The sequence below is a fragment of the Meleagris gallopavo genome, chromosome 1 (assembly GCF_905368555.1).
Source record: "Meleagris gallopavo chromosome 1, MGAL_WU_HG_1.1, whole genome shotgun sequence".
Lineage (NCBI taxonomy): Eukaryota > Metazoa > Chordata > Aves > Galliformes > Phasianidae > Meleagris > Meleagris gallopavo.
Window position 1 is genome coordinate 15,214,853 of NC_139404.1, and position 22,153 is coordinate 15,237,005.

Sequence of the window (22,153 nt, forward strand, 5' to 3'; positions counted from 1 at the left end):
ATTTGAACAGACTGAAACTATGTATATATTTATTATATTCTCTTGTTTTTAAAAAATAACTGACATTACCATTTTATAAGTAATAAATATTTTTCCCTTTTAAGTAACTTTTCTTTCAGATTCGTACATAGAGCTATTTGTAATGGAACTACAAAACTTAACAGCCCGATATATGAAATATGACATGATCATTAAATAATTTAGGTGAAAAGAACCTTTGTGTTATTCTGCCTCCAACTCATCTGCTGTGTTCAATTCAGCCTCCTGATTCAAGGAAAGCCATCTTCATGATTATGTCAGGTTGCTCAGGGCCTTTCCCAAATCATGTCTGAAAAACTTAAGGGGCAGAGACTGCACAAGTCTCTGGGTGACCTATTCCAGATCTTAATCACTCATTTTGGAGACTTGTTTCACTATATCCCATCATAATTTTCTTTGGTTTTATTTGTGATGGAAGTGTCTTGTCTTTTTGTTATGTTCTTTGAACTGTCTGGCTTTGTCTTCTACAATGTTGCTTTGGTATACTAGAGGATGGCAGTGACAATAGATCTTCCGTAAGCCTTCTCCTCTCCAAACTGAACAGACCAAGCTCCATCAGCTTTTCCTTATGGGTTGTTTTCTAGCCTGCTGATCAGTTTTCTTAGCATCTAGTGAGTGGGAGACTACCTAGCAGAGCTTTGCATTAAAGCCTGACATACAGGGGTTCATCTCTCTTAAGTGTTTAACAAGCATTATAAGAAAAGTGTATGCAATTTCTTGATGAGTGAAACTCAAGTCTTCAAAGTAGCATCTTGAAGCTTGGAGCAGTGTGGAATATGCTGGAGCATTGAGCCCTTCGGTGAAGAACCGCCTTGTGTTTGAGAACTGAATGTTCAGGATGGACAGTCTGTCTACAGATAGTGAAAGTCATGCATTTTAACACATCTTTCTCAGTTCTTTTATTTATGAGTCCATTTACTATTCCTCAAGTGAATTACATATTCTGAAATTCTTGAGAGCAATTTTTTATTGGGTTCGTCAAATAAAGAATTGTTTGCTTCCTACTCCAACAAGAACAATTTGCTCAAGAATGAGCTCTATCTTAATTTCATTATTTTAGGAAGTCTGGATCAATGTAATGAGGGAGAGGGCTTTTTTGACCTTACTGTGATTGTCAGTTTTGTTTTCAGGACCTTCTCCAACTATCCGTCCAATCCTTGGCACATCTGTTTCTCCTTATAGTACTCCTCTTTCAGAACCACAGTCACATTCTTCACAGAATCATTTAGGTTGGAAAAGACCTTCAAGATCATTAAGTTCAACTGTTGACATAACCATCGGAGTACTGTCATTTAAGCCATGTCTCTTAGTTCTGCATCCATGCATATCTTAAATGCCACCAAGGACGAGGACTTCACTACTTCCGGGGCAGGCTGTTCTGTTGCTTCATTGCCTTCTCCATGAAGAAATTCTTCCTAATGTCCAAACTAGACCTCCCCTGGAGTAACTAGTGACTATTTCCTCCTCCTATTACTTGTCACCTAAGAAAAGAGGCTGACATCCTCCCCTGCAATGGTTGTAGAGACTAAGCAACCCCAGTTCTGTCAGTTGCTCCTCATATCTCGTTTTCTAGTCCTTCACCAGCTTTGTTGCTTTTCTCTGCACACACTCAAGCAACTCAGTGTCCTTTGGGGTGCATTAAACATAGCATAGACAGCCAGTCAAAACAGATGATGCTGCCTGCTGACACTATATTTAGCCATTGGTGTGCCCTCACCTTCAATATTCTGTACAGTTCTGAGCTCCACAATGAAAAAAGGATGTTCCTTTGTTCCTTGAAAGTTGCAAAGTTGGTAAAAGGATTGGAAGGTATGTCCTATGAGGAGAGGCTGAAGATGCTTGGATTGTCAAGCCTGGAGAAAAAAAAGCTAAGAGGTAACCTTGTTATTTTCTAGAACTTGTGAGGAGAAGAAATTTTGAAAAAATTTTACTGTGGCAAACACTGAAATGGGCTTCCTACAGAAGTGGTTGATGTTCTGTGTCTGTCATCAATCAAGAGGCACGATCAGTTTATAAAGATACAACCTTTCTTTTCCTGCATGGTGATTAAGGAGTCTTCTAGGAGAATTTACTACTTAAATCCATACCTGCTGGGAAATATTTTCATTGATATTTTTGCGTATGTGCATCTGATTCTGTTGGACGTAGCATGAGAGAGAACCACAACTAAGTTTTATTAATTTACCTGGTGTGCCTCAGGTAGCTTTGCTAGTTACAACACAGTCATCCTAGGACCTGGTACACGTTTTCTTGAATGCCCAGAGTTCTTTCTGTCTAGAGTAAACCAGTGTTTATCAGATTTCAGTTTTACATATAAGTTTCTTCTGCTTGCAGCCAATTCCAGTTTTAGAGAGTATTTGTCTAGCTTGCTGAGGGAGTGCAAATGCAAGGAAATTTGAGGTGGAAAAAACACTCCTCAGATGAGATATACTCCTGCTCAGAACAGAAAAAATGATGGTCTTCATGCCCCATTGATTTCATTTCTCATTCCTGCTTTGAAACTTGTGTCAGAGTGGCTTCTCAGTACACACCTTCACACAGTATCAATTGCTTACATATTGCTGCATATTTCATTTAGTCAGCCATTCTAGCTTCTTGTTTTTCCTGACCTCCAGTACTGTTCAGTGCTCTGTGTAGTTGACAGGGGACAATTTTCTGTATAAATATTGGGATTTATTTCACCTCAAAACTGGTGAGAAACTTCAGCTCACATACATGCAAATTTGAAGCAGAGAGGACTTAAGCTCAGATATGTATCTCACTCATACTTGTTCCCATAGAAGTGCCAACTTTCTAGTGCTGCTTTCATTTCTCATTCATTGATACTTAGCCATAACAGTGACCAGTGCTGATTCAAGAGCGTTTTTTACAGCACTCTACCTGTCAACTTTATTCAAACATTTCTAAGAATGCCTCCAATCTTCTCAAGAGACTGACTTTTTTCCTTTGAAGCAAACTGTATGAAAGTATTTGTTCTTGTTCTGATCTGTTTCCTGGATCCTGTGCACAAATGCCAATCTTTTCTTAAGAGATTCTGGGTGTTCCAGTTGAATATCCCGTATCTTTACCGCTCTGGAGATTTCTTTGACACGCTTCCAAACATTGCCTTCCCCCTTTCCTAACAATTGCTTTGGCTTAGGAGAGTTGAAGAAATACAGTGTTTGCTCTTGATCCTGCTTTCTAAACAGTTGGTGCTCTAGGACATGCTTAGAAGCCTTTCTGCAGGGGATCTCAAGTTTCCAGTGAGATCAGGAAATCATTTCTTACCTGTCTTTTAAGAACTGAGGTAAAGGCTTGGCAGAGCGATATGCTAATTGACACTGTGTTAAATTTTCTTCATCTTTTAATTTTGAGAGGGTCTTGCTTGTTGTAAAGATAGTTTTGCATCTTTGTCTTTCATGGGAGATTCTGCTGAATATAAATCTCTCTGAATAATACTGTCAAGATTGAACATCTCACAGGATAACAAAGTGAACTTACCTAAGAGAATTTGAATGTGCTATTTAAAGATGCAAATCACCACTGTGCCACTTCTGAGGGTTGTTCTGTTTTTGAGACTTTAAAATGCTATGTCTTGAAGATGTGTCAGTTTCTGTTGAATATTTCATTGTAAGGTGAGTGATTGCTTTTCACAAAGCAGTCGTGCTCTTGGATACAGACTCACTTCTCTAGATGGCCAGTGCGAATGAGTGGTGTTGGAAAATATTCGGGTGTTTTAAGAGGAAAAATAGTTGCTGAAAGTAATTTATTTAAATCACAGAAATAATGTGTCTGGAGTTCTTTACTATTTTGTTTTAATGAGAATCAAGTAATGAAAGGAAATTCCTGAGTTTTGAGAGGAAGCAATGGCAGAGTATGCTCTTGTCCTTTCGTATCATGTAGATGTTAATTTAAATATTCAGAGCTCCAATTAGAAACTTGGGCTCTGTGTGGTGGCTGCATTTGCATCTGTGATATGGAAACTTCAAAACAAATTCTCAAAAACCTTCAGTTAGAAGAAAACAACTGTCTTTATTATTTCCTTGTCCATGTTTTTGGGTTTAATTCAGTCCTGTCAATTAAGCAGTTGGCAGTATTTGACTCACTGGTAGACTGGAGTAACTGACTGCAGTTTTGAGAAGTTACTAATGATGATCTTTTAGGAAAGTGTCAGTGACCTTTTCAGTAGACTCTATTGGAGTGCCTTGATATATTCAATATGTAGGACAAAGTGAAATACTCATGTCATTAACTCACTCTTTTTTGTTTTGCTATCTGTTTCAAAAATATAGTGTCTCAAAAGAACAGTTACAACACAGAACTGTAGTTTTATAATCAGTTATTTATATCTGATATGCTTATGAACTGAAGTCAATCAAAAGTTATCTTCTTTATCTAAAATATTTTCATTTCATCAAGAACTCGGTGTAAACACCAAGGGGAAAAAAGGCATTTTGCAGAAGGCTCAGAGACTAGATGTAAAAGGAGAGCTGAACAAAGGTGAAATAGGAATGGGATAGTGCAAAAATGATATGCTTCTAGCAGAAGAACTATGTTCTCTAATATTTAAATCTACCTGAAATAAGTAGTCTGTGTAAGCTTTCGTTTGCTATTGTTTTTTCATGAAGGAAAAGTGGGTTTTTGTGCTGTTGAATTTCTTCCTCAAATTTTTGTAAATTCTAACTCACTTTAGGAGCTTATATAGTTTTGTAATAGCATTCATAAATTTTTTACCATATTACACAGGGCATGTACCACCCTTCATGGTGATCTATGAATTCTTCTGCCAGCCTGTCTTCATCCATGGATAACTGGTCCATTCATGTGAACACAATCATTTTCTTTGTTGACATCTTTTTAAGAAAAAAAAATTATATGCTTTTTCATATCATACTGCAGTTTTGGAAGTCTGCTTAATTATAGCACCTTAAATTACTTGCCTTAAACTGATACTTTTCTTTTACAGTTTGGAAGAACAGAAGTAATTGACAATACTTTAAATCCAGATTTTGTAAGAAAATTTATAATGGACTACTTTTTTGAAGAAAGAGAGAATCTGCGATTTGATTTGTAAGTTAACTCTAATATTATAATCTCTGTAGACATAGTGAGTTTTGTAAAGCACAAAATTACCTTGAAAATAAATAGTGCCTCTTGACATTGAACAAATTAATAAACACAATTGATTTAGCATTTCTTCTTCAGAAATAAATATGAAACATAACAATGACTGAGTTTTCAGAAATTGGTAAGTTCTAACTAATCAAAATGTAGTCATACAGTCATTGCTTTCATAATATTGTTTAAGTAGTTTGCTTTTAGAACATTTCTGTCTTGTAGACAGCAAAGCAGAGGGATAAGCCCTTCTTTATTTGCCTAAAATCTCCCAGGAAGTCTGTTGTAAAGCCATTTTTAAATATTATACTCTTTAGCCTCCATGTGCCATCTTTGTATCTAAGTAGTTGCTTCAAAGCAAATTTTACAATCTCTTGATTTTTATTTTTTATTTTTTGGAGTTTCTGGAATGCAAACCAATCTGTATATTCATCAGGGCATGTAAATAGAGCATTAGTGTGGATTTTTCCTATAGTAATGGAAAATATATATATATATTGTGCTAGACGTGTATGTTAGCAGTATTAATAAACTTATGTATGTTTTTTCTTTTGTACTGATTTTAAGTTGCTAGCAGAGCATATCGAAATGCTGTTGAATTGCAGTATCTCCTATGTCATAGAAACAAGCAAATAAAATAATCATATCTAATTGTCTATAGCTTTAACTGTCTTTTTATAGCATGTCACAATGCTGCCTAAGCTAATGAGGACTGTTGGGAGGATGAGTAAGGGAGAAAATGTACTATTGTATCCAATGCATAGGTATCTGCTAGCTGTTTCCATCTGGACTTCAGCTGTTGAAGGAGTTAAATGAATGCCAAGATAGATTGCAGGATGCTTCTAGGTGGCCAGGTGCAGTTGTTTCCATCTTCACTGTGAAAACCTGGTGTTGATTTTTTTTTCTTTTTTTTTTTTTTTTTTCCTAGAATTGGGATGCAGTATAATTAAATCTGCTGAGTATAACTGTTTCCTACTGTTTAAGTTTTCTTTTAGTATGAGTTACTCACTGTGAAATAGAGGTTTCCCTTCCAAGATCAGATGAAGCATTTTGGAAATGAAGAGAGAATGGGGTGGTATAGGAATCCTGATTTAGCTATCCGTTGTTCCTTGTAGGCTGCATGTCTGTTATGGGAGGAGAAAGTGCAATAAAAGAGCAAAAGAAATGAACTAAGGAGAAGAATGTTTAACTCAGTCGAAGCAAAGAAAGAGAAGTCTGTGAAGAACTTCTAGATAAGTGTAGTCTGAAAAAGTACTTGGAGCTTACAGGGGAAAGTTAATCTCCTATTTGATTCTTTGTGTACTCAGAAGTGGACTTCTGATTGTTTATTTACAAAAAGCTGTAAACATCATATTCTGTACTTACAAGAAAGGCTTGCCTGGTTTCTACTGTTGACAGGCACAAGTCTGAGCTCAAAGCCAAATAACGTTTTTTAATTCTTACCTTACTGTATAGCCAGCCTGTGATTACACTTCAAAGTCCTATAACTGACTGGAAATGAATTACCGTAGTTAAAAATGTGACTCATAGCTGTTGATGGATTAGAACTTCAATATAGATCAAGAAAGAAGCATCTTTAGAAGGCTTCTTTTTTTAAATTCCTCAGTAAAATTGTGTACTACAGTTGGCCAAAACGTCATTTTTCAAAGAGAGAAAGGCCTGATAGATTTCAATTTCTGGCAGCCAAAAAAAGGCAGGCATATCTCTGATTCTTGTTCTTATGAGGGTTCTGATAAGTGAGCATGAGCCCCTGTGTACATCATATAGGACTGATGCCTCAGCCTTCTTTGCATTGCTATTTGATGGTTTGTTACTGATTTTGCCAGTGAAGTATTTTTTTTTGTTCCAGTAGCATAGCTAGCCCTGAGGTCAAGGTTTTGGGTTGTTTTTTTTTTTGGTTTGATTTGTTTCTGCTCAGTTTCACCAGACAATGTGCAATTATTATTTTTCAGAAACCAACAGTTATGATTCCTGTAGTCATTCTTTCTATTATTTTTCTTCTTGTTTACAAACACGTTTGTAAAACTGGCTGTACTGCACCACATCCAGCTTCCCATTCTCCTAATTTCTGATCTGTTCCACAGTGCATCCCAACAGGCAGTTACGGCAGCCCAAATGGCTGGTGTAACATAGTGTGGGAATCAAAACATGCCGTGAGGACTGAGAGTACTCTTTCAATTCTATTACTGAGTCAAATGGTAAAAATATTACTGCAGATTATCTGACAATGAGGGAAGACTGCTAGTATAAAGATTGGCATTCCCAAAAGCACTTACTGCATTAAATATTTTAAAAATTTTCTTGAATTCACAGTGTAATTTTTTAAAAAAAATCTGACATGATAATGAAAAGCAGACACTGACATTTTCTAGCTGGAGGAAGAAGATTATGATAAAAAGCTGAAAAGAACAAGTCAAACGCTTGCTAAATGCAATTTGATTTATTGTCAGTTATTTTTATTTAGTTAGGTAGTTTTTCAATTCATTTGACTAAGAAAGTAATTCACAGTGTAGTTTGATTTCTGTTAAAAAGATTAAGTTTGAAATTTTGTTCTGATTTTTTTTCTAGCTTCCATTGTTCAAACAGGAGTATTAGAATAATTTCTCTTATTAACCTGTATTCTGAAAACTATTTTATTTTAGATAGCTAGTGAACAGTAGTCTTGTAATCTGCAATGATTTGATTTGCCTTTCCTACTGGTGAGACTTCCATTCATGTATCTTTTTGTGCAAATTTTACACTGAAATAGCTGAAGGAATTGTTTGATTTTCATTTTTTTTTACATTGTCCTTAGATCTGTCATCTGGCAAGTTGGATATAACTTTCTTTTTTGTTTTTAAAGCTATGATGTTGATTCCAAGAGCCCTAATCTATCAAAGCATGTAAGTTTTTTTCCTGGTTATTACAATATCTTCTGCTGAAATACTTTCACTTTCTTAATTTATTTACTTTTGAATGTAATTAATACCAGATGGTTAGAGAGAATTACAGAGCTTGTGCTGTTGTTAATAACAAGAATAATGCTCTTGAGTATAACTTTAATGGGATATATTACTATAAAAGAGCGCATTTAAGCACACGTGTATACCTTTTCAGGAGTTGAACTGCAGCATAATTTTTTTTTTTCAATATCCATCCAACGCTTTGAAAATCCATTCATTTTAAGCTGCTACTTATGTAACAAGGAGATGGAATATGAAAATTACTTGACACAGTAAAATTATAAAAGTAAAAAATAATGTCTGTCATTAAAGAAATCCTGGATTGTCAATCCAGAATTCTTACAAAAATTCTGTGCAGGCTTGAACTCCTTCCAACATAATTAACTTTCAAGAAATTGGTGGACTCACTGTACAGCCCTTCATAGAAGAGCAATCTATTAAAATGCTCCAATTTAGTGAGGAAAGCTTTCTGATGTTTTTGAAGGTTCTTAAGATTCTTAAAATCTTCTTTGAAGAGGAAAGTTTAATTTTTTTTCCATCTCAGTTTCATTTTTGTTGATAAAAAAGGCAACATAAGAACAGTATAATTACACAATTACTATTTAGACACAATATTCAGTAGAATGTGTTTTACTCTAAAGAAAAGCCTAAATTGATGGAAAACCTTTTGTTTTTCCCTGTAGAAAGCACAATTTCTGAGTTCTCTTGTTACTGCTTTTCAGGATTTTTTGGGACAGATGTTCTGTACACTTGGAGAAATAGTTGGATCACAGGGGAGCAGACTGGAAAAACCAATTGCGTAAGTATGTCATTCTTCAGTGTTGTTTGAATACATACTGCTTCATGAGGTGAGAGTTAGGGTTGTTGTTTTTTTAACCGTGAGTTCTCACTGACTAATGCAGAATTTTTTGTCAAATAGGTTATATTGTGCATGAGAGATAGTTTGAGTATAATGATCTTAAAAATATTTTCCTTTTTTGGTGTTCTAAATAGTTTATTCTTGTCAATCTATGCTTAGGAATGATGGTTGACATAGAAAAAGTTTTGGTTAGTTCATATCATTGATAAGATTAAATAGTTGATTTCTGCTTCTTAGGAAAACACATTTCCAGTGTTTTAACATGTACACTTATTCTCTAGGTATCCTTATTTTTTATATTAGAATTTTAAAAATGTTGAAGTTACAATTCTTTATGATAAAAAGCTCAAGCTTAAAGAGGGTAGATTTAGGTTCAATATAAGGAAAAAATCTTTTGCAGTGAGGGTAGTGAAGTCCTGGAACAGGTAGCCTAGGGAAGTGGTAAATGCCATCCCAGGAGACTTTCAAGGTGAGGCTGGATAAGGCCCTGGACAATATTGATCTACCTCTGGATGTTCCTGTTCATTGCAGGAGAGCTGGATTAGGTGGCCTTCAGAAGTCCTTTCCAACTCTAATGATTCTGTGATTGCATAATTCTATAAATTAACTTTTAAAAATGTGAAATGACTGGTAACCCTGATGTTCCTTTATTTTTACATTCTGCTTCTGTCTTAATTTTTTTTTAGATGATGTCAACTACTAGTAACATATACAGTGATAATGTTGCTAATGTTTGTTTTCTGAGGAATGTTACCAATATGTTTATAAATGTCTCTAAGATATCTATAAGTTTTCACAGTCATCTTTATTTTATATAAATAGCTCGAACTAGAGTTCAGTGCCAGATGAAATAATAGGTGTGAAGAATTTCCATCTCTGAAATTCCCCAAGTGTTCAGTCCTTAGCAAATCCAGCCATTTTATTGATCCAGTTTAAATAAAGGCATTAGTCCAAATGAATCCATATCTCAAAGCATCTGTAGACTTAAGATGTGAATACATGAGTACTTACTTCCTCAGTCAAGAAAAAATAACTTTCATCTCAAATTCTCCAAAGCGTGTTGTCTCCAGTCAAAGAGGCTTGGTATCTGAATGGTTGCATTGAAATTCGTCTTTTTATTTCTTCTAAAATATTTGCTTCTTCTGTACTTGATAAAAATATTTGGATTATATCACCTAAATCTACTAAATTGCTTTGTCATTGTTAAGGAAATGATCTTTTGATTTAATAGATTGCAAGTTTGGACAACTGGGTATTAACCAGTAACACTATCATTATTAAAGAAAGTTACACTTTTACTTCAGCAAAACAAAAAACAAAACAAAGAACAGTTAAAATTGGTATAGAATGAGGTTCAAACAAACACACATTTCCTTCAGAAGAAAATGTTATCCTTTTACTAAGCTCCTGTCCTATCCATGGATATGAAACTGTCATGTTGCATAAATCTGCAAAGAACCATTCTTTAGGTGTACCCATTTATAATCCAGGTAATAAAACTTATCTTTTCATAGAATCATAGAATTGTAATTACTCCTATAATACAAGTATGGCACCTTATTTCATTGATTTAAGCCTGGATTTAATGTTGGCTATCACTCAACATTTATAGAATCTTTTGTGCTTAATGAATCTCATCAGAATCCTTTTGATAGCATGGAACGCTGTTATCAGAGCAATATAAGACATAAAACTACCAAAGCACTGAGATACCATATCAGAATATCCTCATAACCCAACCAAAAGATAACCTAGCCTGCAGATTAACACATCATAAATCTGTACTGCCTTTTGTTCAAGCATCAAGGAAGAAAACGCTGTGTTTCAAAGCCAGACTTTCCTACTTTTGTTTTATTAACAGTAATACAATTTCCAAACAACAAGACAAATATTTGCTATTTACCCAATGAAATTTATCAAAAACTTTATATGATCTATGGATTTTTCTGTATCTGAGAGGATTTTATTTTATTTTGACTAGTTTGCAACCACTATTCATGTGGATATACAGATATTTAAGGTGCAAAACATTTGAGAAATAACTGCACTATTTATTCCTTTAAAAAAATGCTGTAGTGATTGAAAATAACAGGTTTTTTTTTTTCCTAATGTTATCTACAAATTCAGGTATGTCACATACTAAAAGCACATATTTAATGGTATGGCTGGACGCGTTATATGATTAATATTTTTTGAATTTAGTACATTTGTTCATTTTGTTCTGTTTTGTTTTTTTGTTTTTTGTTTGTTTTTTAATAGTAGCTGCACTGCTATGAATGATCATGAATTTGTTTACTGTGCTGTTATGTTCTTATCACATTCTACTGGATTCAGTATGAATAATTTCCTCAATTCAGGCTTCCTTGTAAATGCAGGTGAAGTTTTCAGGCTTAGGAAACCTTATATATAAATAATAATAATGAAAAGCACTGTGTGGGTTGAGTTGTTTCTGTGTGATTCCTTAGGGAAGAGATTGCATTTGTACATTGTAGATATCGTGTCTTCCATGTAGCAACTAAGCAGACATCTGTCAGTAATAGAAAAATATTTATCTGGATCAAACTTTGGTAAAAGCACCACAAATGGCAACTTATTCTGACTTTGTATTCAAATAACAAGAATTAGAATCATCATGAAGTACAATTCACGTCAGTTGTAGCCTTTTTCCCTAGATTTTACTAATGTGAAGAATTTAATGTCACTAATAAAATATTAAGAAAAACTAACGTTTCTATAATTTGTATCAAAGGAGTGGTTGATATTGTGTGCAGGTGGTCCTAAATATTTTAGCTTCATAAAAACAGTGGCCAGCTTCGAGAACTACGTATGATAGCCACGATTCTCTCTTGAAATAACTCTGAAGTACTGAAGTGTGTCATGCCCCAAACCTTCTCAATACCTGCATCCAATTAAATTCTCAGTTTTTTACAATTCCAACACAGGTGTAAGCTTGGAAATAAACCTGGAGTTTCATATTGTTGTGCCAAAAAGTAATTTCTGGTTGTCTCTGGAAGCATTTCTGGATGAGAACAGTCAAGAACAGTTGAGAACAGCCATTTAAACTGATAAGTAACAAAAGAATTTACATCATTTTTTTTAAAGTTAATCTAAGTGTCCATATAATATTAAAAAAACTTTATAAAAACTAAAATATTTTGTTAACAAAAGGCAAGCTTTGTACAATTACATTTTGAAAATATTTTAAGTTTCGAAAATATTTTAAATAAAATTTTGACTCCTTCAGTTTCTGAAACTTACGTGTGCTTGAAGTAGACCTTTTTGAATCATAAATGTGAGAGGCTGGCTAGCACTGCATTGTAGGTAGGCACTCCTGTTATGCTCTTCCAATCCATTAGCCTTGATTCATTTTTTTTCTGTAAAGCTCTTACTTCCAATCATTTGGTTGTTGTTTTTTTTTTTTTTTTTTTACAAAGGCAGATATCAGCTGTTCAACAGCTCTCAGTGTATAGTTAACGCTTAGAAACTGAGTGACAATTAAAACCTTGAAAAGTATTTGCAAAACATTTTCACATAGTATTTTCTCAAAGTAAGACTTTGGTTTAGCTTCCCTAATTTACATCCAACTGCAGGTGATTCAGATTGATTTGTAATAATTGTAGGCTGTTAATTCTCTTGCTAAAATCTGTGAGCATTGTTATCATTTGTGCTGTAACATCCTTTAACAATACAATTCACATTTTCTTTAGTGCTTGGAAATTGAGTTCACAAATGTATTTCTGCTGAATTTCAAGGGATTCCAAATATGCATAGTTTAATCAGCCAATAACTGTATTTACAGACTTGATTTTTATGACCAGTTCCTTGTAAACCCCTACCCTGAAACCTCTCCTGTCCCCCATGCCCTCCCACCCAAGGACAATAAATTATACACAATTTATTTTTAAATCAGGGCTTAATTTACCTATACACAAACAGTTATTTTAAAGTCACTGTGCATTTTGTTATTATTTCCTTTATCTGTAGAAGTAGGATTGTGCACACTGGAAAGTACTTAAAGGGTAATGAGAATCTTTAGCTCCTCAAATCACCTCTTCAGGGTGTGGAAGGTTTCAATGTCTGCAGTATAATTCCGGGTAACTCCTACAAACGCACTGTTTAAACTTAAAAACACACCTACGCACACAGCAATATAATATATGTTCACTTGACTATTTCCCTAAGTGACTCGAAAAACTACCCAGAAAAAGCAGCTTATATAAAGTGTTTAACTTCAGCAGCCATTTTGGTTATTAGACAACAACTTGTGATTTTTGTTTTGAGTATTGTTTAGGTTTGCTCTGTTACGTGTCGGGCAGTGAAAGGACCCGAGCCACTTGTCCTTTTGAAAAGTTTCAAAATATACCTTCCTTTTTGTATAAATGGTGTGCGTAGATATTTGTTAATGTTGATTTTTTTCATCTTTTCTCAGTTTTCATGTTTCATTTTGGAGTTTATGACAGTGCCGTAGACAACTGTGGCGAACTGATTTTTCACTCTGTACTTTCTGGAGTCTGGTTACCTTGCTGTCTAAGAGACATTTGTTGTCTTATTTTGTTCATTACATTTCATTGCATGATTGTTTGCTTATACAGATGTGTTTTATGTCTCAGTGTTCTTGGACCTGATGATCTTATGGGTCTTTTCTAACCTAAATGATTCTGTGATTCTTTTGACAATACTGCATGTCAAGGATACGTTCTGCTTTGAATTTACAGTTCTCTTTACAAAGTCAAGCCCACATTTACATATTTTGATCATTCTTATCAGTCTTTCACTTGAGATCAAAGAACTTTTTCTTTTCACAGAATTGCTGAAGCTAATTAAAATTCTGCCTCTTCCATGCTCTGCTAATAGGCACACAAAGAAGAGAATCTACCGTGTTGTTATAGTTTCAGTCAGCTACCCCACTGAAGTACCACTTTTTGTAGTTAAACAGCTTGAGAAGGTTGAATTCACTGACATTTAAGTAAACTCTGACATTTTTCCAAAATGAAAGTTAGAAGGATTTGAAGATTGCGCTTTGAACATCTACAAAACCTTGTGAGATTTGAGAACTCATGGCTACCATGAAGGCTAAGTCAGACCACTCACCACCAGGGAAAGTTCCCTTCTGTACCTTTTCAGGATAAAATACCTTTGTTCTCCACCTCAAGATGAAAATACAGATCTTAAGCTGAGAGTGTCACTTCTACAGTGATCTGTCCACAGGTTGAAATGCATGTCATGGTACTGTCCTTCGTGGTGAGAGCAAAAATGAAGATAAACATGAGCACTTTTCTTCTTTGGCTTCATTACAGGCATGACTTGCAGTTCTGTTAGTTTTATGAGCTCCAATAAATTATGCCGTGGAGTGAATTTAATAGTATTTGCTATTGGCAGGGATGAGGATATCTCCTCAACCTCCCTTTCTGTTTCTGTTTCTCAAAGCCCATTAATGCCTGTCAGTAGCAGAGGATTCTCGTTTCCAGTATGGTAGTGTGCTAATCTTATTGTGCCTGTGACTGCCTATGAGCCTTTGAGTTCACAAACAGTTCTTTATTGCTGCACTTTGTTTTACAAACTGGACAAGTACAAATGTGAACATTTCCTCTGGGTCGTTTCTCCTGGCAAATAAATCTAGTCACACAAAGCAGGTGAAATGGGTAATTTGTCATTTTAACAGTAATTTTTGCTCTCTTTAACTTTTGGGTTACTCAATTCATTAAATGCTTTCTCAAGTCAAGCTCTATGTAAGAATTACTCAGACTGACCTTGTGTGCTCAATTTGTATGAAAATGAAAGAATGAGGTGCAAATGTATCTACTTCAGAATTGGTGCAGCTTTATTTTTCTCTCAAGTGACCATCACTTTCCTTGAAATTTTTCACAAATTGGTATTTGCATGTTCTACCTTCCTAGAGAAAAGATACGTACTAACTACATTTATAATTCTGAGAAATGTTCCTTCCAGGACCTACTAAGTGCACTCCTATCAGGATTCCCTTTAACAATAAGGCAGAGCCACTCCAAAGCTTAATGAACATTGTACACTAGTTATTCACATCTGAGTGTCATTGTTTGTTAATGAGGCTGTACTGGATCCAGCTGGCCTGTTTGGGGAAGTTCTTTCTCTTATCATCTTGCTGTCAACATAATTGATAGAAAAAATATATTTGAGCCCCAGAATAGGCACTTCCTATATATTTGTCCTATACTCAGCTGTGGCAGCGACTGCCAGAGAGTTTAGGTTCTATGAATTCAGGAACAAGACACTGAGTACTTTTCAGATCATTAAAAGATGTAATCTTCTGCCTCACTGCAGTTTCAGCTTGCCAAATTTAAGGCTCTGTTTATTCTCAGATATTCAGATTCCCGTATTAATTGTCATCTTTCTCTGACTTTTCCACTGACTCTAGCAAGATCCTCCCTTTCAGTTCTTGTTAAGTCAGAGTGTCTTTTCAAGCTTATTCTGGTGCTGCAGATACAGTGTCTCAGTCATGGACTGACTTGTTCTGGGGAGACAATAACTTTTTAAGGCTGTACCCAGTAGATAGACATGCAGGCATTGTTGAAGACTTTACTTTTGATTTTGGTTTTGTGTTCAATTCTCATAATAGTCAGTTGCTTCTTCAAAGACTCGTACAATTATTTTGCCATGTCTGGGCATCTTTCCATGGACTTCTTTTTTTCTAACACCAAAATCTTTCTTTCTGTATAGTATCAGAAACCTCAGGGAACCCTTGTGCCATAATGCCTGCCAGAATAGCACTTTAAGTGACCTAAACACCGTAGAACAATTATAGTTTCTGGGCTCAAACCAATGGGATCCTGTATGTAGATCTTCTTGACATTTTATCTCCCTTTATTCAATATGCACCCTACTTATACCCAGACTGGCACATTTTCTGTATCTGAATATCAGATAACTATTCCTGAGTGGTAGAGTTGGTAATGAATATGCAATACAGTTTACCCACGTATGCTCTTCTATAACATTTCGCAGAGAATCCTACCCAGACAATGTGATTGTCAAAAATAAACTGTATTGTCACTTCAGTGCTATAGAACCACCTCCAGGACATCTCAGAACCAGACATTCACTGAAGCTAATAAAAAGATGGGTAGTGGCACTACATTCTGGATTTAAACAGGCAGAACTCTTACAACCTCATTTGCAAAGTAATATTAGTTAATATTTGCCTGGCAGTTGGTCTGTATTGGTCTGTAACGCTTAATCCATGACTAATGCACAAGCTTGACTCTATTTTATTCACCAGGCATTTCTGCTAGATAAAGGTCTTTCCATTTGACTCATCTATGACCACTGAAGTTTTTGGCAGGATGCTGACTACATTTAAGGATTTCTTTTCTTGGTGAATAGTTTTAAGGAGATTTGTAAGAGAACAAAATCCTTAGTGTCTGCAAATGGCCAAGTTTTTTTTATGCTTGTAGTCTCATGACAAGCATACAAAATGCATCCTTGATAGCATCACAAACTGTTGAGGTCACTTCCTAGTTTTCAGTTCCTGAATAATGGGAGCTTCAGTGCTAATCTCTATTAAGCATTTCTTTGCCAGCCATCATGGCAAAATTATCTTTCTTTTGTAAGGGACATTCTTTGGTTTTAGCCAATCCGAACCTTAACCCAGGTGCTTTCAGACAGACTTAACTGTGTGTAATTTTCCTGTCTACTCAGCAATCAGTATTTCCCTTTTTTTTACTGACATATTGACGCAAATTTCTTCGAGGGGTTGCCTTTCCAGTTTCCTCATGTTTCAGGGTGGTAATTCAATGTGTCTTTTGGTGTTGGGTCTCCCTTGTACTCCATGTTCATGAGACAAAATGCAGCAAGTCTTCACGTGCAGATCTGTTTCAGACTGGTAGATATTGACTGCCCTGTACTCCGTCTGCAAGTAGAATGGCACAAGATTGTCCTATATCATTGTGCGGTTGTCAGTTTGTCAGAAATAGAAGTTGCTTATCAGCAGTTTGCTTTAGTTCTCCAGTTCTTTGGGAAGTGATCAAAATTGTATTTCTCACGATCTACATTGAGACACAACAACTTTTTCGAAATGGGATAAATCTATTGGTCTTTCCACACCAAAAGACTTGCACATTGTTTTTGTTTGTAAGTCACTGTGTGGCCCACCTGTCAAATAAATCCCTAATGCTGATTTGAGTCCATCTCGGACTCAGATGTCTGTGTAGCAAGAGTTTTGCTGCAGGTAATGCTAATTCTGTTAATGGTTCTTTCTATTTGAGTAACATAGCCTACAGAATTGTGGTATTGGGACTTTCTGGATTTTCAGTTATACTTCTGAGATTTCTATTTTCTTCTTTATCCATCAAAGCATGGGTCATGGCCATTTGTTTCTTGAAACATTTCTCCATGTAAGTTCAGTATCACTCTTACAACTAAGTCATTTCTGCTGCTTCTCTTACTGCTGAATTTCAAAAGTTTTTGAGGTTCTCCTCTAAAGTAAAGAACACAAGTTTTTTCATCTTTAGAAAGTCTGAGACTACAAGTCAATACCCTTAGTTTTCAGGCATTGAGCCATTGGAGGGTGGCAGATTTAAAACCAAATCATTACAAGAAGTGGATTGAACTATAAATCATACTGTATAATATTTGCAGTGACTAGATTCTTTTTCCTATTGTTTTTAGAAAAATCTCCGGCTTGGTCTTAAATTGTATTGTACTTTATAAATCAAGCCACATTAAATGGAAGTGTCTTAGGGTTTAAAATGGAAGGGGGTAGATTTAGACTCGATATTAGAAATATTTTTTTTTACTGTGAGGGTGATGAGATATTGGAACAGGTTGCCCAGTGAGTTTGCAAATGCTCCCACCCTGGAGACAGTCAAGGCCAGGCTGGATAGGGCTTTGAGCAACCTAGTCTACAGGGAGGTGTCCCTGCCTATAGGGGGGGGTTGGAACTGGATGATTCAAAGGTCCCTTCCAACCCAAACCAGACTATGATTCTGTGATGATTTGTATGTATTTAAAATGTCAGTTAAAATTTATAATCAAGAACTTGAATAGCTTCCCTCTCTATTATAATTTTCTGTGAAATCAGACTTACCTTGTTGCACTGATGGTGCTAGTTTCAGGTGAGGAGTCACACATTTCTGTGATTACTGGTTAATGGCTGCAGTGGCAAGGAGCAGCATTCCCTGATATATATTCCTTGTAGACATAAGCATCACATTCTACAAAGGACTTTCAGTGAGCTTTCAAAATCTTTACATATGGTTTGCGTCAATCTTTGCTTCTGTATTCATAATTTCTAAACTTTGATCTGCTTGTAAGAACTTTCTCCCACTACTTCTCTTTTTTTATTTCCTCCTCCTCCTCCTCTCTCTTTCCCCTCCTTTCTCCTCCACTTCCTGTGCCTGTCTGTCTCTTTCAGGTCTGTCTCTTGCTCTCTCCCGTCTCCCATTTCTACAGCTTGCAGATAAGGTGTAGTGTTGCCTAGAAGTTAAAATGGCATTGTTCTCTTTTCATCATTGAGTTTGTTTCTGCAGTGCAGTGCTGTACCACAGTCTTGCTGAACTATTTAAGGCTTTAGAGCATTGTAAAAGATTTCAAAAGGGCTAAGGAAACTAGTAAGCAAAGATAAGTACAGTGGATGTACATGTTGGTATTGTGTCACAAGAGGAGAGCGTGAGTGCCTTTTAGTTGTCTTTGAAAAACTTGAAGAATATAGTCAATTTAAAAATCTAATTTTACCTCATTGTCTCCTTGGAATGTAATTTTATTCAAATAATTATTTAATTTCAAGAAAGAAGGATAGGAGTAACAAACTAGAAATAAAATTAGCATAAACAACAACATTCAATTTGGAAAAAAATATCCAGTAGTAATTACCAAGGCATCTGCTAATGGACACATTAATGGATGCTAGGATGCAGCAAAGTTGTACTTGAATATATGTACTTCTTTTTCCTGAAAAACAAATATTTTCAGATTATGTGACTTTTCTATTCCTGTATTGTTCTTTATGATAAAGATTTGTTTTGTACTTTCTGATACTGCAACAGCATGTACTTAATTGCTGCTTGTGTGAATTAGGATTTATTGTATAACTATCTATAACTATGGTGAAATTATTATGTGTCTTCATAAACATTTCAGTTTTAGTATCTTTGTAAAAATGAGGCTCATGTGTAGCTTTAAATTTATTTTAGGTATTTTCTTTAAGGCAAATCTGTGAAAGAATCATTTTTGTAAATTTATAAGTTGTGCAGCCATTTCTAAATGAAAAATTAATGAGAAGAAAGCAGAACTTCTGATATTGTCATTTCATTCCATTTAAATTTTTTATGTTGCTTCCTTTAAAACCAAAATTATTCTGTTTAAAGCAAATTAGAAGGAATGTGCCATTCACTTAATTTAACCAACTTTTTTACTCGGACAAGTGAGGAGTGAAATTTCATGGCATGTCATCAGTTTTGTGACTTGAAAACTTGTGTTTATCTTTGTCAGTTTAAGTTTCTTAAACATACCATTCACAGTACTGAGGTGATGTGGTTTCGTTTTCTTGTAGAGGCATTCCTGGGAAAAAATGTGGAACTGTCATTGTAACAGCAGAGGAACTGGGCTGTTGTCGAGTAAGTGTGTATTCATTGCTTTCTGAACAATTAAGTGAGAATAGTTGTGATTGCACCAGATTGTTGTAAGTAAAATGTATTAATTTCCATTTTATGACATCTGTAAGAAGTTAGGTTATTTTTTCCCTATCAGTTACACTTTATGTAGTAAAAAAAAGAAGCAAAAAATAACTTGAAATGTAAAGTTTTTTATTCTTAAATGAGTCTTAATCTAGTCTTTAATTCTCTAAGTAATCATATTTTAATCTCTTAGTGTCCGATTTTAAAAAAAATCCATTTATTTCGGCTATGGAATTACACTGCCATTATGGAATATTAATACTGCATGATCATCACAGTAAAATAGAATTAAAAAAAAAACCAACATGCTAATAGTGAGTCCTATTATTTAAAGAAATGTGAAGTTAATGTTTATTGAAAAAGGATATGTAGATATTTAAAAGAATTTCCATAAACAAAGAGTTCAGGCAGTTTCATTTAAACTGGAGGCTGCCTGGGAAAATGCAAATACTAATGGCAAATGCCTACATCTTTAATAGAAAGCAAAAAAATTTCTCAGTGTGTAGGAGACAGTGGGGAATCTGGCTGGTTAAGGGGAGAGACCTGGTGTGATCATGACCTTCCCAAACTATATCACCACTTTTCCTCCTCTTATGGGATCATGGAGTCGATTGGACAGAGGACAAGTCATTCTGGTCAGGAAGTACCTGGAGCCAGGTTATTTTGCTTTCCAGCACTGAATGAGCTAGCAACAAGCCATAAATCATACAGAAACAGAGACTGGAAGGAAGAATAAGGAAAGATTGTGTATAGGGTGATAAGAAGGTTTGGAATCTGAAGGTGAGAGAGTTAGTCCAAGATGGTGTATATTAAATGAGGCTGTGGTATGTATCTTAGAAGAGTTTACATTGACAAGGTACCAAATCTTAAATGAGGAAAGAAATAATGTCAGGTATTTGGTGAGATCCAGGGGATCTGGGCAATATTAGATTAGATATGTAAACCTACAAAAATACCGTAGGGCTTGAAGAGATATGTTTCTGGGGCTTAGTTTTAGCAGCTGGATAGTGTTGGATTTAATGCTCCACATTTTGTGTAACTTCTAACTTTCGTACTGGGCCATAAGCTGTTAATTATCGTTCTATTTCTGCAGTAGTAATGTCGCTCTTATTACTATATATCCATATATTATTTTCTGAATTTCATTAGAAGAAATATCTTCTGTAAGAAAACAATCCTTAATTTTCTGCCTTATTTCTAGCTTAGTTAAGTTTGTATTGCTTCTCTGAAGATTTGGTATATTCGAACAGCACACAGGCTAAAATTTTATTTGCCAGACAAACTACCAGTCCTGCACAGTTATGCTAATGGGTGCTCCAGCTCAGTTTCATTTAACTGCCATTAACAGCATCTGTGGGAGTGCTCTTGTACAAACTACCTTTTCTCTGCTAATAATGAGTATTGGAATAATGGATTTATAAGAAGTATGTCATTTTTTGGCCGAGATTCTGAAAGAAGCAGTGGACACTTAATTTTCTTTTGGATTTGATAGCAAGTAGAACAGAAAAAATTATGTCCTTGAGATGGAATTTGTTAGGCTAAATTATTCCTAATCCTGCCAGTTTTAATTAGGCTTTGTTTATTGTTTTTGTCTTTGCTAAGGAGTATCCTAATGTTTTCTTATCTGTCAGATTTAAATGGAAAAAAAAAATCTAACTACAGTCCAAGGAATTGGCTTCTTGCTCTGGCATTTTTTACTTTATGCTAATGTTTGACCTACTTGGGACTGGGTACTAACTTTGCCATTGCTCTACACAGTGACACTGTCTTTCAGCCTGTGTTCACACCTCTCCTTCCATTGCTGTAGAATGTCTATGGCATTAGTAAGCACTAAGTGTTGTCAAACCTGACGATATGAAAGGTGCTACTGAGTGGTAGCTCTCTCATACAGTAATTTGTGTTACTAGCACAAGTGACGTACAGTCATGGAAAATTCCTGTCTTTTGTTTTACTTTTGCTCAAAGTTTTGGTAGTCCGTGAGCAAAACTTTTAACACTTTATCAGACGACAAAATGGATGTATAATTTAATTGATTTCCTCCAGAAATTACCTTTCTGCTTAACAGTTCTTAAGACTAGTTTGCCATCATTGAGCATTTGTAAGCAACCTTAAAGGAGGCTGCAGAGTATTTTTTCATGATACTCTGTTTTATCCTTCAGTACTGGCACTGGCATCTCAGTTATACCATTCAAAAGTCACAGATACGTCATTAAGCTCATAATTGATACGAGATTATTTTCTTTCCCTTTTAATGAACATAAACAGTAGGTGTATTTGAAAGCCTTCATGTTCACCTCACTTAAAACTTGCATATATTATGACTTTTGTGTGAAATCACTGAAGGGACCTTACAGTGAGCTTGGAAATCAGTCTCTCTTCCTCTTGTAGTCTCTGCATTATCTATCATGTTTTCTCAGACAGAGTCTCTTGCTCTCCTCATGAACTGTCGTATCCTTTCTTTGGGATATTTTCATACCTAAGGTTATTGATTATTTAGATAAATTCTTAACTGACCTGAGATTTTTTTCTGGATAGTTTATTTTTAAAATGGCAAAGATTTTTTGAATCAT

At 35.2% G+C, this 22,153-nt stretch overlaps 1 protein-coding gene across 1 annotated transcript in view; it reads left to right on the forward strand.

Moving 5' to 3' along the window:
• CPNE8 (copine 8) overlaps positions 1-22,153 on the forward strand; it is a 92,668-nt gene that overhangs the window by 24,568 nt on the left and 45,947 nt on the right. The window contains exons 4-7 of the mRNA XM_085217572.1: positions 4,985-5,088; positions 7,976-8,015; positions 8,798-8,874; positions 19,460-19,523. Coding sequence (XP_085073698.1) covers positions 4,985-5,088; positions 7,976-8,015; positions 8,798-8,874; positions 19,460-19,523 — 285 coding nt within the window. The remainder of the gene's footprint in view (positions 1-4,984; positions 5,089-7,975; positions 8,016-8,797; positions 8,875-19,459; positions 19,524-22,153) is intronic.